General features: G+C 38.2%; 2 protein-coding genes across 2 annotated transcripts; one reads left to right on the top strand and one right to left on the bottom strand.

Moving 5' to 3' along the window:
- Positions 1 to 166: 166 nt before the first annotated feature.
- On the top strand, positions 167 to 3,461 carry rfc3 (replication factor C (activator 1) 3). Its single transcript, XM_081355281.1, has 9 exons — positions 167 to 411; positions 647 to 784; positions 868 to 935; positions 1,016 to 1,113; positions 1,254 to 1,435; positions 1,837 to 1,973; positions 2,139 to 2,237; positions 2,917 to 2,986; positions 3,082 to 3,461. Exons 1-9 carry the CDS (start codon positions 325 to 327, stop codon positions 3,271 to 3,273), a joined length of 1,071 nt encoding a protein of 356 aa, XP_081211407.1. The 5' UTR covers positions 167 to 324; the 3' UTR covers positions 3,274 to 3,461.
- A 427-nt stretch (positions 3,462 to 3,888) lies between these two features.
- Positions 3,889 to 10,183, bottom strand: kl (klotho; the record flags this gene model as incomplete). Its single annotated transcript, XM_081354254.1, has 5 exons — positions 3,889 to 4,229; positions 5,060 to 6,185; positions 7,217 to 7,485; positions 7,682 to 8,192; positions 9,458 to 10,183. The coding sequence occupies 5 exons, from the start codon at positions 10,181 to 10,183 to the stop codon at positions 3,889 to 3,891; spliced, it is 2,973 nt and encodes a 990-aa protein (XP_081210380.1).
- Between the last annotated feature and the right edge of the window lie 2,053 nt (positions 10,184 to 12,236).

Here is a 12,236-nt window from a genome sequence, read left to right as displayed (position 1 = left end):
CACGACCATATCATTAGCTTTAATACGTGCATCATCTGACGATAATAAAGCTAGGCATTATCATGAAATATTGTCAAAACAAACCGATATCTTAAAATAAATGTGTAATATAATTCTTGAATGTGTGTTGTGAATTCATTAGTTCGAAACTGTAAAGAGCGCCGGCAAAGTATCGAGTTTTACGAAACGCGAAAGCACTTGTCCTTCCTCGCTCCCTGTAGTTGCCGTTCTGACAGCGCACTGCGCGGGTTTATGTTTCGCGGGAGCAGGCGGCTCAAATTCTCACAATAACATATTCAATATTCTCATCATTCAGATAGAAAAATGAGTTTATGGGTGGATAAATACAGACCAACGTCCTTGGCTAAACTCGACTACCACAAGGAGCAAGCAAACCATCTGAAAAACCTGGTAAAAAAGCAGAAACTATATAATGCTAATTGATGTTGTTGCTGTAACTTACTCAAGGCACGTCAAATAACTAACGTAAACGTGAATTCAATTTACCAACATGTATATCATTGCGCTCTCTGGCTGAATAGTAGCTTTCTTTTTACAGTTGCAGTAACAATACTGGTGATATAAACTTAAATGTGCCTAATATTTATTAGATAAAATAATGGTCTCTCGCGGTTTAATTCTACAGGTCCAGTGTGGTGATTTTCCACACTTGTTGGTTTATGGACCGCCTGGTGCTGGGAAGAAAACACGGATCATGTGTCTGCTCAGAGAGTTGTACGGACCCGGGGTCGAGAAACTCAGGATTGAACACCAGTCCATCACGGTATTAAAAACATCAGATACTTTGAACATCTACTAAGTATATAGTTAACTACAGTATTAACTGCTACTGTTTGTCTCTTGTAGACTCCATCTAAAAAGAAGCTTGAAATCAACACTATTGCCAGCAACTATCATCTAGAGGTGAATCCAAGGTAATAAAAAAGATTTACTCTGTATGTTTGGACTGGAGTCTTCACTTGCAGTTCCCTCATATCTGATCTGTTTTCCTCAGTGATGCGGGGAACAGTGACCGTGTGGTCATTCAGGAGCTGATAAAAACTGTCGCCCAGTCTCAGCAGATTCAGTCCAGTGCTCAGAGGGAGTTCAAAGGTTCGGCTTTGTTCTTTCATTGGGTTAGATCATTAATCTGAATCAGCTGAATAGCTAAGAGCTGTGTTTGGATATGATAACCTTTTATTAGTGATCGCGTGCACTTCTAACAGTAGTGGCAGTAATGAATCTATTCACAGTGGTGCTGCTGACTGAGGTGGACCGTCTCACTAAAGATGCCCAGCATGCCTTGCGGCGTACGATGGAGAAGTACATGTCCACTTGTCGACTGATCCTTTGCTGTAACTCCACCTCAAAAGTGATCTCCCCCATCAGGAGCAGGTGTCTGGCTGTGAGAGTCCCCCTGCCAAGTGTGGAAGAGGTGAGGTTGAAAGAAAATAATACTTTTAAGTTGATCAAAAGTGATCGTAAAGATGTTTACAATGTTACAAAAGATGAAATTCCTAAATAAATGCTGTTGTAACTTTCTATTCTTCAAAGAATCCTGGAACACTGTTTCAAGGTTTCCACAAAAATATTAAGCAGCACAACTGTTTTCAACGTTGATAATAATAAGAAATGTTACTTGAGCATCAAATCAGCATATTAGAATGATTTCTGAAGGATCATGTGACACTGAAGACTGGAGTAATGATGCTAAACATTCAGCTTTGCCATCACAGAAATAAATTACATTTTAAAATCGAAAACATTTCTTGTAAATTGGCATATTGTCTGCATTTCTTACATCTGAAAGCAACCCAACCTTCTTCATCTTCTCAGGTGTGCAGTGTTCTGTCAGGCGTTTGCAGGAAGGAGGGCCTGCTGCTTCCTCCTGAACTGGCCAGACAGATTGCTGAGAAATCTGGCCGTAACCTCCGTAAAGCCCTGCTTATGTGTGAAGCCTGCAGAGTTCAACAGTGAGAGCCTTCGCTTCAACCAGAATAAAGAGACTGTTCTATTACCAGTGATAAATAAAAAATGAATGATTGCATCCAGCTTTCGAATGAATAAACATAACTCACCTGAAGTGCAAGCCAAATATCCATTTTATGTTCTCTGTTCCCAAATTTACTTTCCTGCAGGTATCCATTCTCTCCAGACCAGGACATCCCTGTGACAGACTGGGAGGTGTACCTCAGAGAGACCGCTAATGCTATAGTCAGCCAGCAGAGCCCTCAAAGGTCACAACATGCATAAATACAAGCAAAAACAAAATCACCAGCTGTCTGCCAGTGCTAATAACAGGACCTAAAAAGCGATAGATGTTAATAAATATCAACTTCTAGAGCATGACTTGCCAAAGTCCTTTTTAGGGTTAAAGGGATAGTTCACCCAAAAATGAAAATGCTGTCATCATTTACTCTCCCTCAAGTTGTTCCAAACCTGTATGACTTTCTCTCTTCTGCTGAACACAAAAGAAGATATTTTGAAGAAAGTCGGTAACCAAACGACTGATGGACCCCAGTGACTTCCATAGTAGGAAAAAAAATACTATGGATGTCAATGGGGACCAGCAACTGTTTAATTACCAAACTTCTTTAAAATATCTTCTTTTGTGTTCAGCAGAAGAAAGGAAATCATACAGGTTTGGAACAACTTGAGGGAGAGTAAATGATGACAGAATTTTCATTCTTGGGTGAACTATCTCTTTAAAAAAAATCATTCACTACTTTGCTTTGGTGATTCTAGTAAATGTGGAATTTATTTATTTATTTATTTATTTTTTACATCATGATAACTTTTAATAATTAACTTGGGTTTATGTAGCCTGGTTTGTTTTTTAAACAGTATAATTGAAATGTTTGCTAAAATCTTTAATTTTTACTTTTAATTTTTACTTTTTAACTTTTAATTTTGCAGACTTTTGGAGGTCCGGGCACGTTTGTATGAACTTCTAACTCACTGCATCCCACCAAATGTCATCATGAAGGTACAGCTGCTTATTAAAATGTTTTATACTGGGAAATCAAAGTTAAATTACAGTGTACAATCACAGCATCAACACTGTTCGCATTGGTATTCCAGGGCCTGGTGACGGAGTTGCTGAGTAACTGTGATGGACACCTGAAGGCCGAGGTTGTTCAGATGGCGGCGTACTACGAGCACAGACTGCAGCTAGGCAACAAAGCTATTTACCACCTGGAGGCCTTTGTAGCTAAATTCATGGCCATCTACAAGAAGTTTATGGAAGATGGACTTGACAACTTTATGTTCTGAGCTATTCTAGCCTAAAATTAATAAGATATGTTGGATAACTGTTTTTCATAATAAAAGCTATTTAAAATGTTTTTGGACTGTTGTTTTTGCTATTTCCTGTACCTCTAGGGAACTTGGACATGTATGAAATAAGCAGAAAATTAACAACAAAAAGCAGAAAAATAAAGAAAATTGCACATATGAATATTACAAAGTTCTAGAGATTTTTGGATTGTACATATGACATAAAAGGCTTAGATGTTACAGAAAATTATAAAAGTGCATATATATTATAACAGGTACTATAAAAAGAAAATTAAAGATATCGCATTTAATTACTTTGAAAATATTTATTTAATATATCTGACAATGTATGACATAATATATCTATACTAACCATAGTCAGTTTCTTTTTAACATGCCATTTTTTTACAAACCCCCTGTGAAATAACAAACTTGCCCAAATAATGCAAATATTTTACTTTTTACAAATAAATAATGGTTTTACATGATAATTCTGAAATTATATATATATGGTCAGGCTCATGTTGAGTTCAAAGCAGTGTTGTGTAGTCATAAACTAACCATTAAAACAAATAAATTAAAAGTATAAGAGTCCACTGGAACCATTTCCCTTCATTTTTTGGTGGCTAATTTGTGCCTCTTGACTGCGTAGTAGATAATAAGGCACACTGTGATCAGCATGCAAGAGCTCACCAGAGAGAGAAAGCCAACGACAGGCTGCTTGGTGAGGATATAACGGCCAGAGCTGTGCACTGGAGCATGGGGACACTGTTGCTGAGGTGTGCCTGTGGCAGGGAAGCCATTGTGGTGGATGATGTTTTTGTAATGGGCCAGTGAAGATTTCAGAATGACCTCCTCCTGCACGTGACCATACATGCCAAAGCCTGGGTCCCGCTGGTCGCTGAATGCATATGCAAAGTAGCCCTTTAGATTGACTCCATCTAGCGTATACGCTAAAAGAACAAATCAGAGGTTAGAATGCGAGTGAAGTGAACTCCTGAACCCATGATGACGTAACTATAAAGCGAGGCCTTGCCGGTGTTTTGAGAATAGTAAACAAATATTTTTCCAAAGATCAGATGAAGAGTGGCTCGCTAGTTTTCCTAAGGTCAGCAAACTGTTTCCCTAGTTTTCTGTTTAATAATTAAGCCGCTGCGTGTGGATGTGTGTGTACAGCCTGAGATTTGTGCCTCTAAATAGAAACGGCATAGATTTGAGTCATCAGAACTTATCCAAGTGGGTTACAGTACTAGGAAACTTAAAAAAATGAATCTTAAACAATTAGATGTTGAAACATTCAACATCTACGACACACTACAGACATATAAAAAAGTGTGAAATATCTAATCTCTAAAACGTGATAAAATGACAATGGATTCAAATAATGTTTGATTACACTTAAAATAAGTTTAATTGTTAATATATATACCTGTGGGTTACACTTACAGTAATATCAATATATAATTTGTTATGAATAATATAATTAATATTAATGATTCACATTTCCTTTAATTATAATTTTATTAAAATGTATATGAAATTTATAATAAAAACTAAATAGATTAGGAATTGCTAATTATTAATATGAATATTCATTATAATATATTGGTTTTCTGTGCTTGTTTCTTTGATCAGTTAATTAATGTAGCCTACAGTATTTTACACCATCATTTTAATTCAGTTAACAGTGACTGAGACAGAGCTCTTGACAAAGCCAAAAAAATAAAATTCTGTATGAGCCACCCTAGTGAAAGCCAACACATAACATTATACAGTTTCTTACCTTTCAAGGCCTCATTAATGTAGTTGTATAGGTAGTAGACGCGCAAGCTATCCTTAAACCTAGCGGTGTCCTCTTGAACACCATTGGCCATCACATAAATGGGAACCCCTTTGTATCGGGAGTTAACCCAGTTCAGTGCCTTGCGAAGCCCCCAGGGGACCACAGGAGAGTTGCGTCTTGGAGACATGATCCAGGTCACGTCAGATATCAACTGAACCTGCAACTTGTCCTTGAAGGTGTATTTGTCTTCCACTCCATCATATACCATTGAGGTAGTAAAATGGCTGATGGCGAAGAAATCGTAGGTTCCTTTTACCAGCAGTTGATCCTCTTTGCTGAACGTCGGTAAGTGGTAGTTGAAGAGGTCGATATTGTTTCGCTGTTGGAGCCAGCTACGCATCACCGCTGGGTAATCACCTCTACCGAAGATGGGCTCAGCAAACCAGCCGACTCGAAAGTCCAGGACTCGGTTTGCAGGCGCCACATCCTCCCTGCTGAATGAAAACGCAGGTTCGACCCAGTCCATATGAAGAACCAGCGATACCTTTCCACCTTGGGCTTTGCGAAACTCGCTGTCGTAGACGCGCCAAGCTAACGCGTGCGCACGAAGAAGCTGGTGGCCCACAGTGTATTCAAGATCCTCATCGTTAGGCTCATTCAGAGTGATCCACAGCTTGACATGAGTTCCCAGTCGTTGGAAACACAACCTGGCGTAGTCTGCAAATGCCTGGACTGTCTCCTCGCTCTGCCAGCCCCCACCAGCCTCCCTGGATGCCGGGAGGCTGGATAGTTTCCCTGTGTGGTGCCAAAGGGTCACAACAGGGGTTACGTTAACCTTATGTAGCTCACTAACAAAGCAATGGTAGTATCTCAGCAGTGTTTCGTTAGCATCAGACACCCGGCCTGTTGGGATGATGGAGGACCAGTTGAGGGAGAAGTGGAAGTGTGAGACTTTGATCCGGTGCACATCAGACACCTGCTGGAGGATGCTGCCGTAGTCGGCGCAGTGGCGCGGCCTGTGCATAGGGGGCGCCTGCACACCAGGGACCTTTTTCAACTCTCCGTTACCAGAGATGTTCCAGATATAAACGCTAGGGTCAGCAAACTGGGTTGGTGTAGTGTCAACCTTCAAAACAGGTTCAGATGACATTCAGATGATTTTAGATATAAAATTTGAAAAGTGAAAATTGATTAAAACTAGGTTTTGAATTTATGCAAATGATGTTTATCAATGTTTGAAGTTTGAACAAAGGTCAAAGATTAAAGCTAGATACATCATACGATCAACACAGAATCTAAGTTCTATAAAAATGACCTTTGAATGGGACAAACAAGAACAACCAAGTAAGATTGATTTGCTGGCCTGCACTTTACATAGAAAGGACTTTTTGATGAAATGTGTGCAGTTAGATGTAATCAGATTTTTTTTTTAATGTGCATTAATCAACATTTAAATAAATGCAAATGTACCCTGTCAAATGTAAATGTATATATGTGTGTGTGTGTTTGTGTGTATGTGTATAAATAGAAACATTATATAATATGAAATATTACTATAAAATATAAATATTAGATTTATATAATTTATGTTTTATAGTTATATTTCATATATTAAGTGTATATAAATACGCACACATACTGTATATATATATATATATATATATTAGTGTTGTTAAATTGATTAATCGTGATTAATCGCATCTAACATAAAAGCTTTTGTTTATATGTGTACATATATATAGGTGTGTGTGTGTACACACATATATGTATGCATATATATATATATATATATATATATATATATATAATATATATGTGATGACTGTATCTATCTATCTATCTATCTATCTATCTATCTATCTATCTATCTATCTATCTATCTATCTATCTATCTATCTATCTATCTATCTATCTATCTATCTATCTATCTATCTATCTATATATATATATAATATAAACCACCTTTTATGTTAGATGCGATTAATCGATTTGACAGCACTAATATATTATATAATATGTATAAATATATTTATTATTATAAATAAAGTTCAAATATAAAATATATATCATATACAGTATCAAATCAATAATAAAAAGTTGTGTTTTTACAAAGTAATTATTTAAGCATGCATGGCAAGCAACCAGGATAAGCTGTACCTGTATGGAATTGGCAGCCACTCCCCAGGCAAAGTCACATGGAAAGACACCCTGTGCAGGGCGGTTCTCGGGAAGCTGAGGGAAGCCATTCTTCTCTATTAGTTTGCTATAGAAAGTGGCAGATGTCTTCGGCTCTCTCTTCAGATCAGGAGTGTTGAAATCCACAAAGAAAAGCCCCCGTCGTATTGCATATTCACGGTACCACTCATACCCGTCCAGCAGAGACCAGGCTGTGTAGCCAATCACATTTACTCTATCAAAACGGATCGCTATAAAGAGGAGAAAATTATTGTTCATAATCAGTTACTGATCGTGAAATGTGAATTGTTGAAAATAGCAGTGCTAAATGATAGCTAAAACACATTGTAAATGCTCCTTTGACCATTAAAAGATATGATAATCTCAAAATTATCATTCATTCTAAGCTTATCATTTCATCAAACACCCTCAGTTCAGATACAGTACCTTTCAGAGTCTCCATAATAAAGCGCTTCAGATAGTACATATGCTTGGCATCCTTTGTTTTCGTGTCACCACTTCCATACCAGCCACTCTCCACAACAAAGATGGGAGGATTGTTGTACTCGGCACGGACCCAGTACAGCAGCATCCTCAGACCTAGGTCTTCTGTCTGGCCGAAGCGCAGACTGTCATTGATCAGCTGAAAACTAAGAGCCGGTCCATGAGACAGGGCAAAGAAGTCCGCTGTTCCATTAACATACACGCTCTCAGCCTCCGTGAAGGACGGCAGTCTGTGGGTCAGATTGTGTTTCATGCAGGGTGGATAGTCTCCATCCACAAACAACGGACGGGCGAACCAGCCGAGCACGAAGTCCAGAGAACACTGGCAGGCTCTGCGGTTCTCCTGCCTGGTTCTGCTAGGCTTGATCCAGTGGGAGGCCAGAGCCATGGACACTAGCCCACCCTGACGGGAACGATACCGGTCGTCATACAAGTGCCAGGCTGCAGCATGAGCCTAGACGGCAACACAAAATACATGGCTATACATTATATTTGAAAAACATATATTGCATACAGCACTTTGAACTACACAAATTTAACCAACATAATAATAAAGCCTATTAATAAAATAAAAAAACATTTTTTTGTATATATATATATATATATATATATATATATATATATATATATATATATATATATATACACACCAGTCACTTTATTAGATGCACCTGTTCAAATGCTCTACTATCTAATCAGCCAATCACATGGCAGCAATGCATTTAGGCATGTAGAGATGGTCAAGGCGATCTGCTGAAGTTTAAACTGAGCATCAGAATTGGGAAGAAAGGTGATTCCCCCTTGGTGTATCACCAAGAAAGGTGACTTTGAACACGGCATGGTTGTTGTTGCCAGACGGGCTGGTCGGAGTATTTCAGAAACTGCTGATCTATTGGGATTTTCACACATAACCATCTCTAGGGTTTACAGAGAATGGTCTGAAAAAGAGAAACTATCCAGTGAGTGGGAATTCTGTGGGTGAAAATGCCTTGATGATGCCAGAGGTCAGAGGAGAATGACCAGACTTGTTCGAACTGAGAGAAATGCAACAGTAACTCAATGCACAACACGTCAAACCTTGAAGAAGATAGACACACCGGTGCCACTCCTGCCAGCTAAGAACAGGAAACTGAAGCTACAATTCAGATGGGCTCACCAAAATTGGACAATAGAAGATTGGAAAAACATTGCTGGTCTGATGAGTTTTAATTTCTGCTGCAATATTTGGCACAAACAACATGAAAGCCTACCGTATCCATCCTGCCTTGTATCAACGGTTCAGGCTGGAGGCAGTGGTGTAGTGGTCCCATTTGGCACACTTTGGGCCCCTTAGTACAATTGAGCATCGTTTAAAATGCCACAGCCTACTTGAGTACTGTTTCTGACCATTTCCATCCCTTTATGACCATCTTTTGAAGGCTACTTCCAGTAGAATAACACGCCATCTCAAACTGGTTTGTTGAACATGACAATGAGTTTACTACACTCAAAAGGCCTCCATACTCACCAGATCTCAATCCAATATAGACCAGTATCTCTGAGGAATGTTTCCAGCACATTTTTGAATCTATGCCACAAAAAATTAGGTAAAAGGGGTTCAAGGTGTACCTAATAAAGTGGCCGGTGAGTGTATATATATAAACAGACAGACAGATACAATTATACAGATACATTTGGTAATTAAATAAATAACTTATTTGAGTATGTGGCTCTCATTACCTTCAGAAGATTGTGTCCCACTCTGAAAGGCAAATCTGAGTCATTTTTGATACCAGGAGCCACAACCCCAGTTCCATATCCATGCCAGGCCACAACAAAAGGATTGTCGATGGTAATCCAAAATTTCACATCCGATCCAAATGTTTTAAAACAAAAATCTGCATATTCTCTGAATAGATCAACCATTACCGAATTGCTCCAGCCTCCAAAGAGGGTTTGCAAACTGTCAGGCAGGTCCCAATGATATAAAGTCACGACAGGTTGCACTTTCACATCCTTCAAACCTCGAATTAGACTTTTATAATATTCCACACCTTTTTCATTGTAACTTTCTTTGGTGCCATTGGAGAAGATGCGCGGCCAGGACAGAGAAAACCGGTAGTGACTTACTCCAAGTTGCTGCAGGGCTCGGAGGTCCCCCGGGATGTTGTGATAACTGTCACTGCCCACGTCGCCTCTGGATACACGGGTCCCTCCGCGAGTAAAAGTGTCCCAGATAGACTTACCCTTCCCGTCTTTTTCCCAGGCTCCCTCAACTGAATATGCAGCCGTGCCGACAGCCCACATAAACTTCTCAGGGAAAATGTCATAAAGGAAGGCTTTGTCACCGGGATATGGAAGTTTGCTAAATCTATCCCATGTGTGCAGCCCTGCGCCTGGATCAGCTGCTGTCCACTGTAGCTGACTGAACAATACGAGCGCCAAAACAATCCATGCAACTTTCATGGTGCCAGAGAACTGGACAACTTTCCTAATGTTAAACAAGTGAGTTGCGTCTCTTACCTCACTCCGAGTCGCTTGCAACTGCGGTATAATGCACCTGGCCCCATCTGGTCCCGTTTTTTGTCCTCTCAGGAAATCTATCAATTATTACCCAGGCACTTGACGGGTAAATAGGTATCCAAGCGCTGCGCAATTCCAGCCTCCATAATAACACATTTCCTCCTGCTAGTGTATGATAGGGCAAATATGATTACAAAAAAACATATATATATGATTTCTCCAGTGGCTCTAAATGACAACTGATTATCTTTTAAGACAGAAAAACCCATATGAATGAACCATATATCACAGGAATACTGATCACCTAGTTATCCAGTAATCCAAATGGATTACTAAATGACTTTCAATGACAAATAATTTATGAATGGAATACATACAGTACATTACATTAATGTTACCAGCCCAAACTTTGTAAAATGTATTAAAAAAAATTATAAACAGAATTGAAAACAATACTTCGACCAGGTGTTTTTATTAGCTAGACCTTGATTACGTAATAAAATCAACATTTTAGAATACATGAAAATACAATGTAATATGTACTAGGAAACAGATCTGTGTATTTAAATTGAATTACATGCGAAATCAGAATGCATATATTGCGTTATCTCCATCTAGAAGGCTAATGGTAATGTGCACGGTGCACCCGCATGTCCTGAACAGAGCCAGAAGGAAAAATTGACATTGTAATACATTAATGCCAATAATATGTTCCCGGAGATTGTTTTATTAGTTTTAAACCAGCTATTGGGGCCTCTGAAGGGGCAATGTTCAAATTATCTGGGCTATTTGCCTGTCTGACTCAAGCGAAACATCAATATTACAGTAGCATTGACCGCCAATGTACATAATTTAATGAAATAAAGAATGTATCACTTCGATAAGCATGCAATTATTTTTATTGCAACTATCTGCTGCTCTCTATAATCACACAATATTATTTTTCAATACCTGAATAGCACAGAATATTATTTCTCAACACCTATCCTTGTCGCATCCATATGAGGGAAAACCAATGGTGTGAGTCTTGTGTTTCCCCGCAGGGCTTGTTTGTCAGTTTTGAAAGGTTATAGTCAAATTTATTTGATCCCATATAGATGAATTATAGAGATGATTGGCTAGAAAGAGAAAACAGAGGAGGAGAAGGAGGGAAATCAAATCCAAACAGTGATTTGTATGATGTATGATGTAAATGCATGATACTTTAAGCTGGAATAAAAACAATACACCCACTGTGCATTGAACTTACTTGAATATTGAAGAGTGATTGAATTGATGTGTCAGGTCTTCTTCTGCATGAGATGGTGGTAATCCAAAGGTTGTTTAATTCATGAAGTGAAGAATCAATGGGATCACTTAACACTTTTGTGCCCATAATGGGCAAGCTGATCTAACAGGACTGTCCCCGAAATAAAAGTTACTTTGGTTGAGACAATGTCTGCTAAATGACTACTACTACTAACAGTGCTTTAAGACTAGTTACATATATATATATATATATATATATATATATATATATATATATAGCCTGTATATATATATTTTTTTTCACTTTATTTTGCACTGTGCAGGAAATACTTTCCATACTTTATTTTATTTTATTATAAAATGAAAAGGTTCTTGACAAATAAAACAGAACAAAATCCTCAGCACAAGAAACACACTTTAGACTGGTAATGCAAGCTAGATTGAACAGCTTCAACTATAGTGAACCTAGAATTTAAGACCTTTAGTAAACCTTTAGTTTAGTTCTCGTTGTTTGCCTGAAGCATAACAGGGTTTTAAAATCCAGCTTTTATAACCCTCCACTTATTTAAACGCCTAGCAACATACATACCTCACAAATTATTATTGCTCTTCAAATCTCGACTCAGTAAAAGAAAGGCTAATCTTTAATCGGGTTGACAATGTCACCATTATAATTACCTTGTTTTTAGTGAAATATATATTTTATAAACATATATTCATAGTTTTATAAACATTTATTTATAAATAA

The sequence above is a fragment of the Scardinius erythrophthalmus genome (genome assembly GCF_964197995.2).
Source record: "Scardinius erythrophthalmus genome assembly, chromosome: 23".
Taxonomy (NCBI): Eukaryota; Metazoa; Chordata; class Actinopteri; order Cypriniformes; family Leuciscidae; genus Scardinius; species Scardinius erythrophthalmus.
This window is presented reverse-complemented; position numbering and strand designations above follow the sequence as displayed.

Excerpts from the sequence above, each read along its gene's own strand:
- rfc3 (XM_081355281.1), top strand. The coding sequence starts at position 325 with ATGAGTTTATGGGTGGATAAATACAGACCAACGTCCTTGGCTAAACTC. Across the intron at positions 936-1,015 it reads CATCTAGAGGTGAATCCAAG|TGATGCGGGGAACAGTGACC; the intron begins GTAATAAAAAAG and ends TGTTTTCCTCAG. Across the intron at positions 2,238-2,916 it reads AGCCAGCAGAGCCCTCAAAG|ACTTTTGGAGGTCCGGGCAC; the intron begins GTCACAACATGC and ends TTAATTTTGCAG.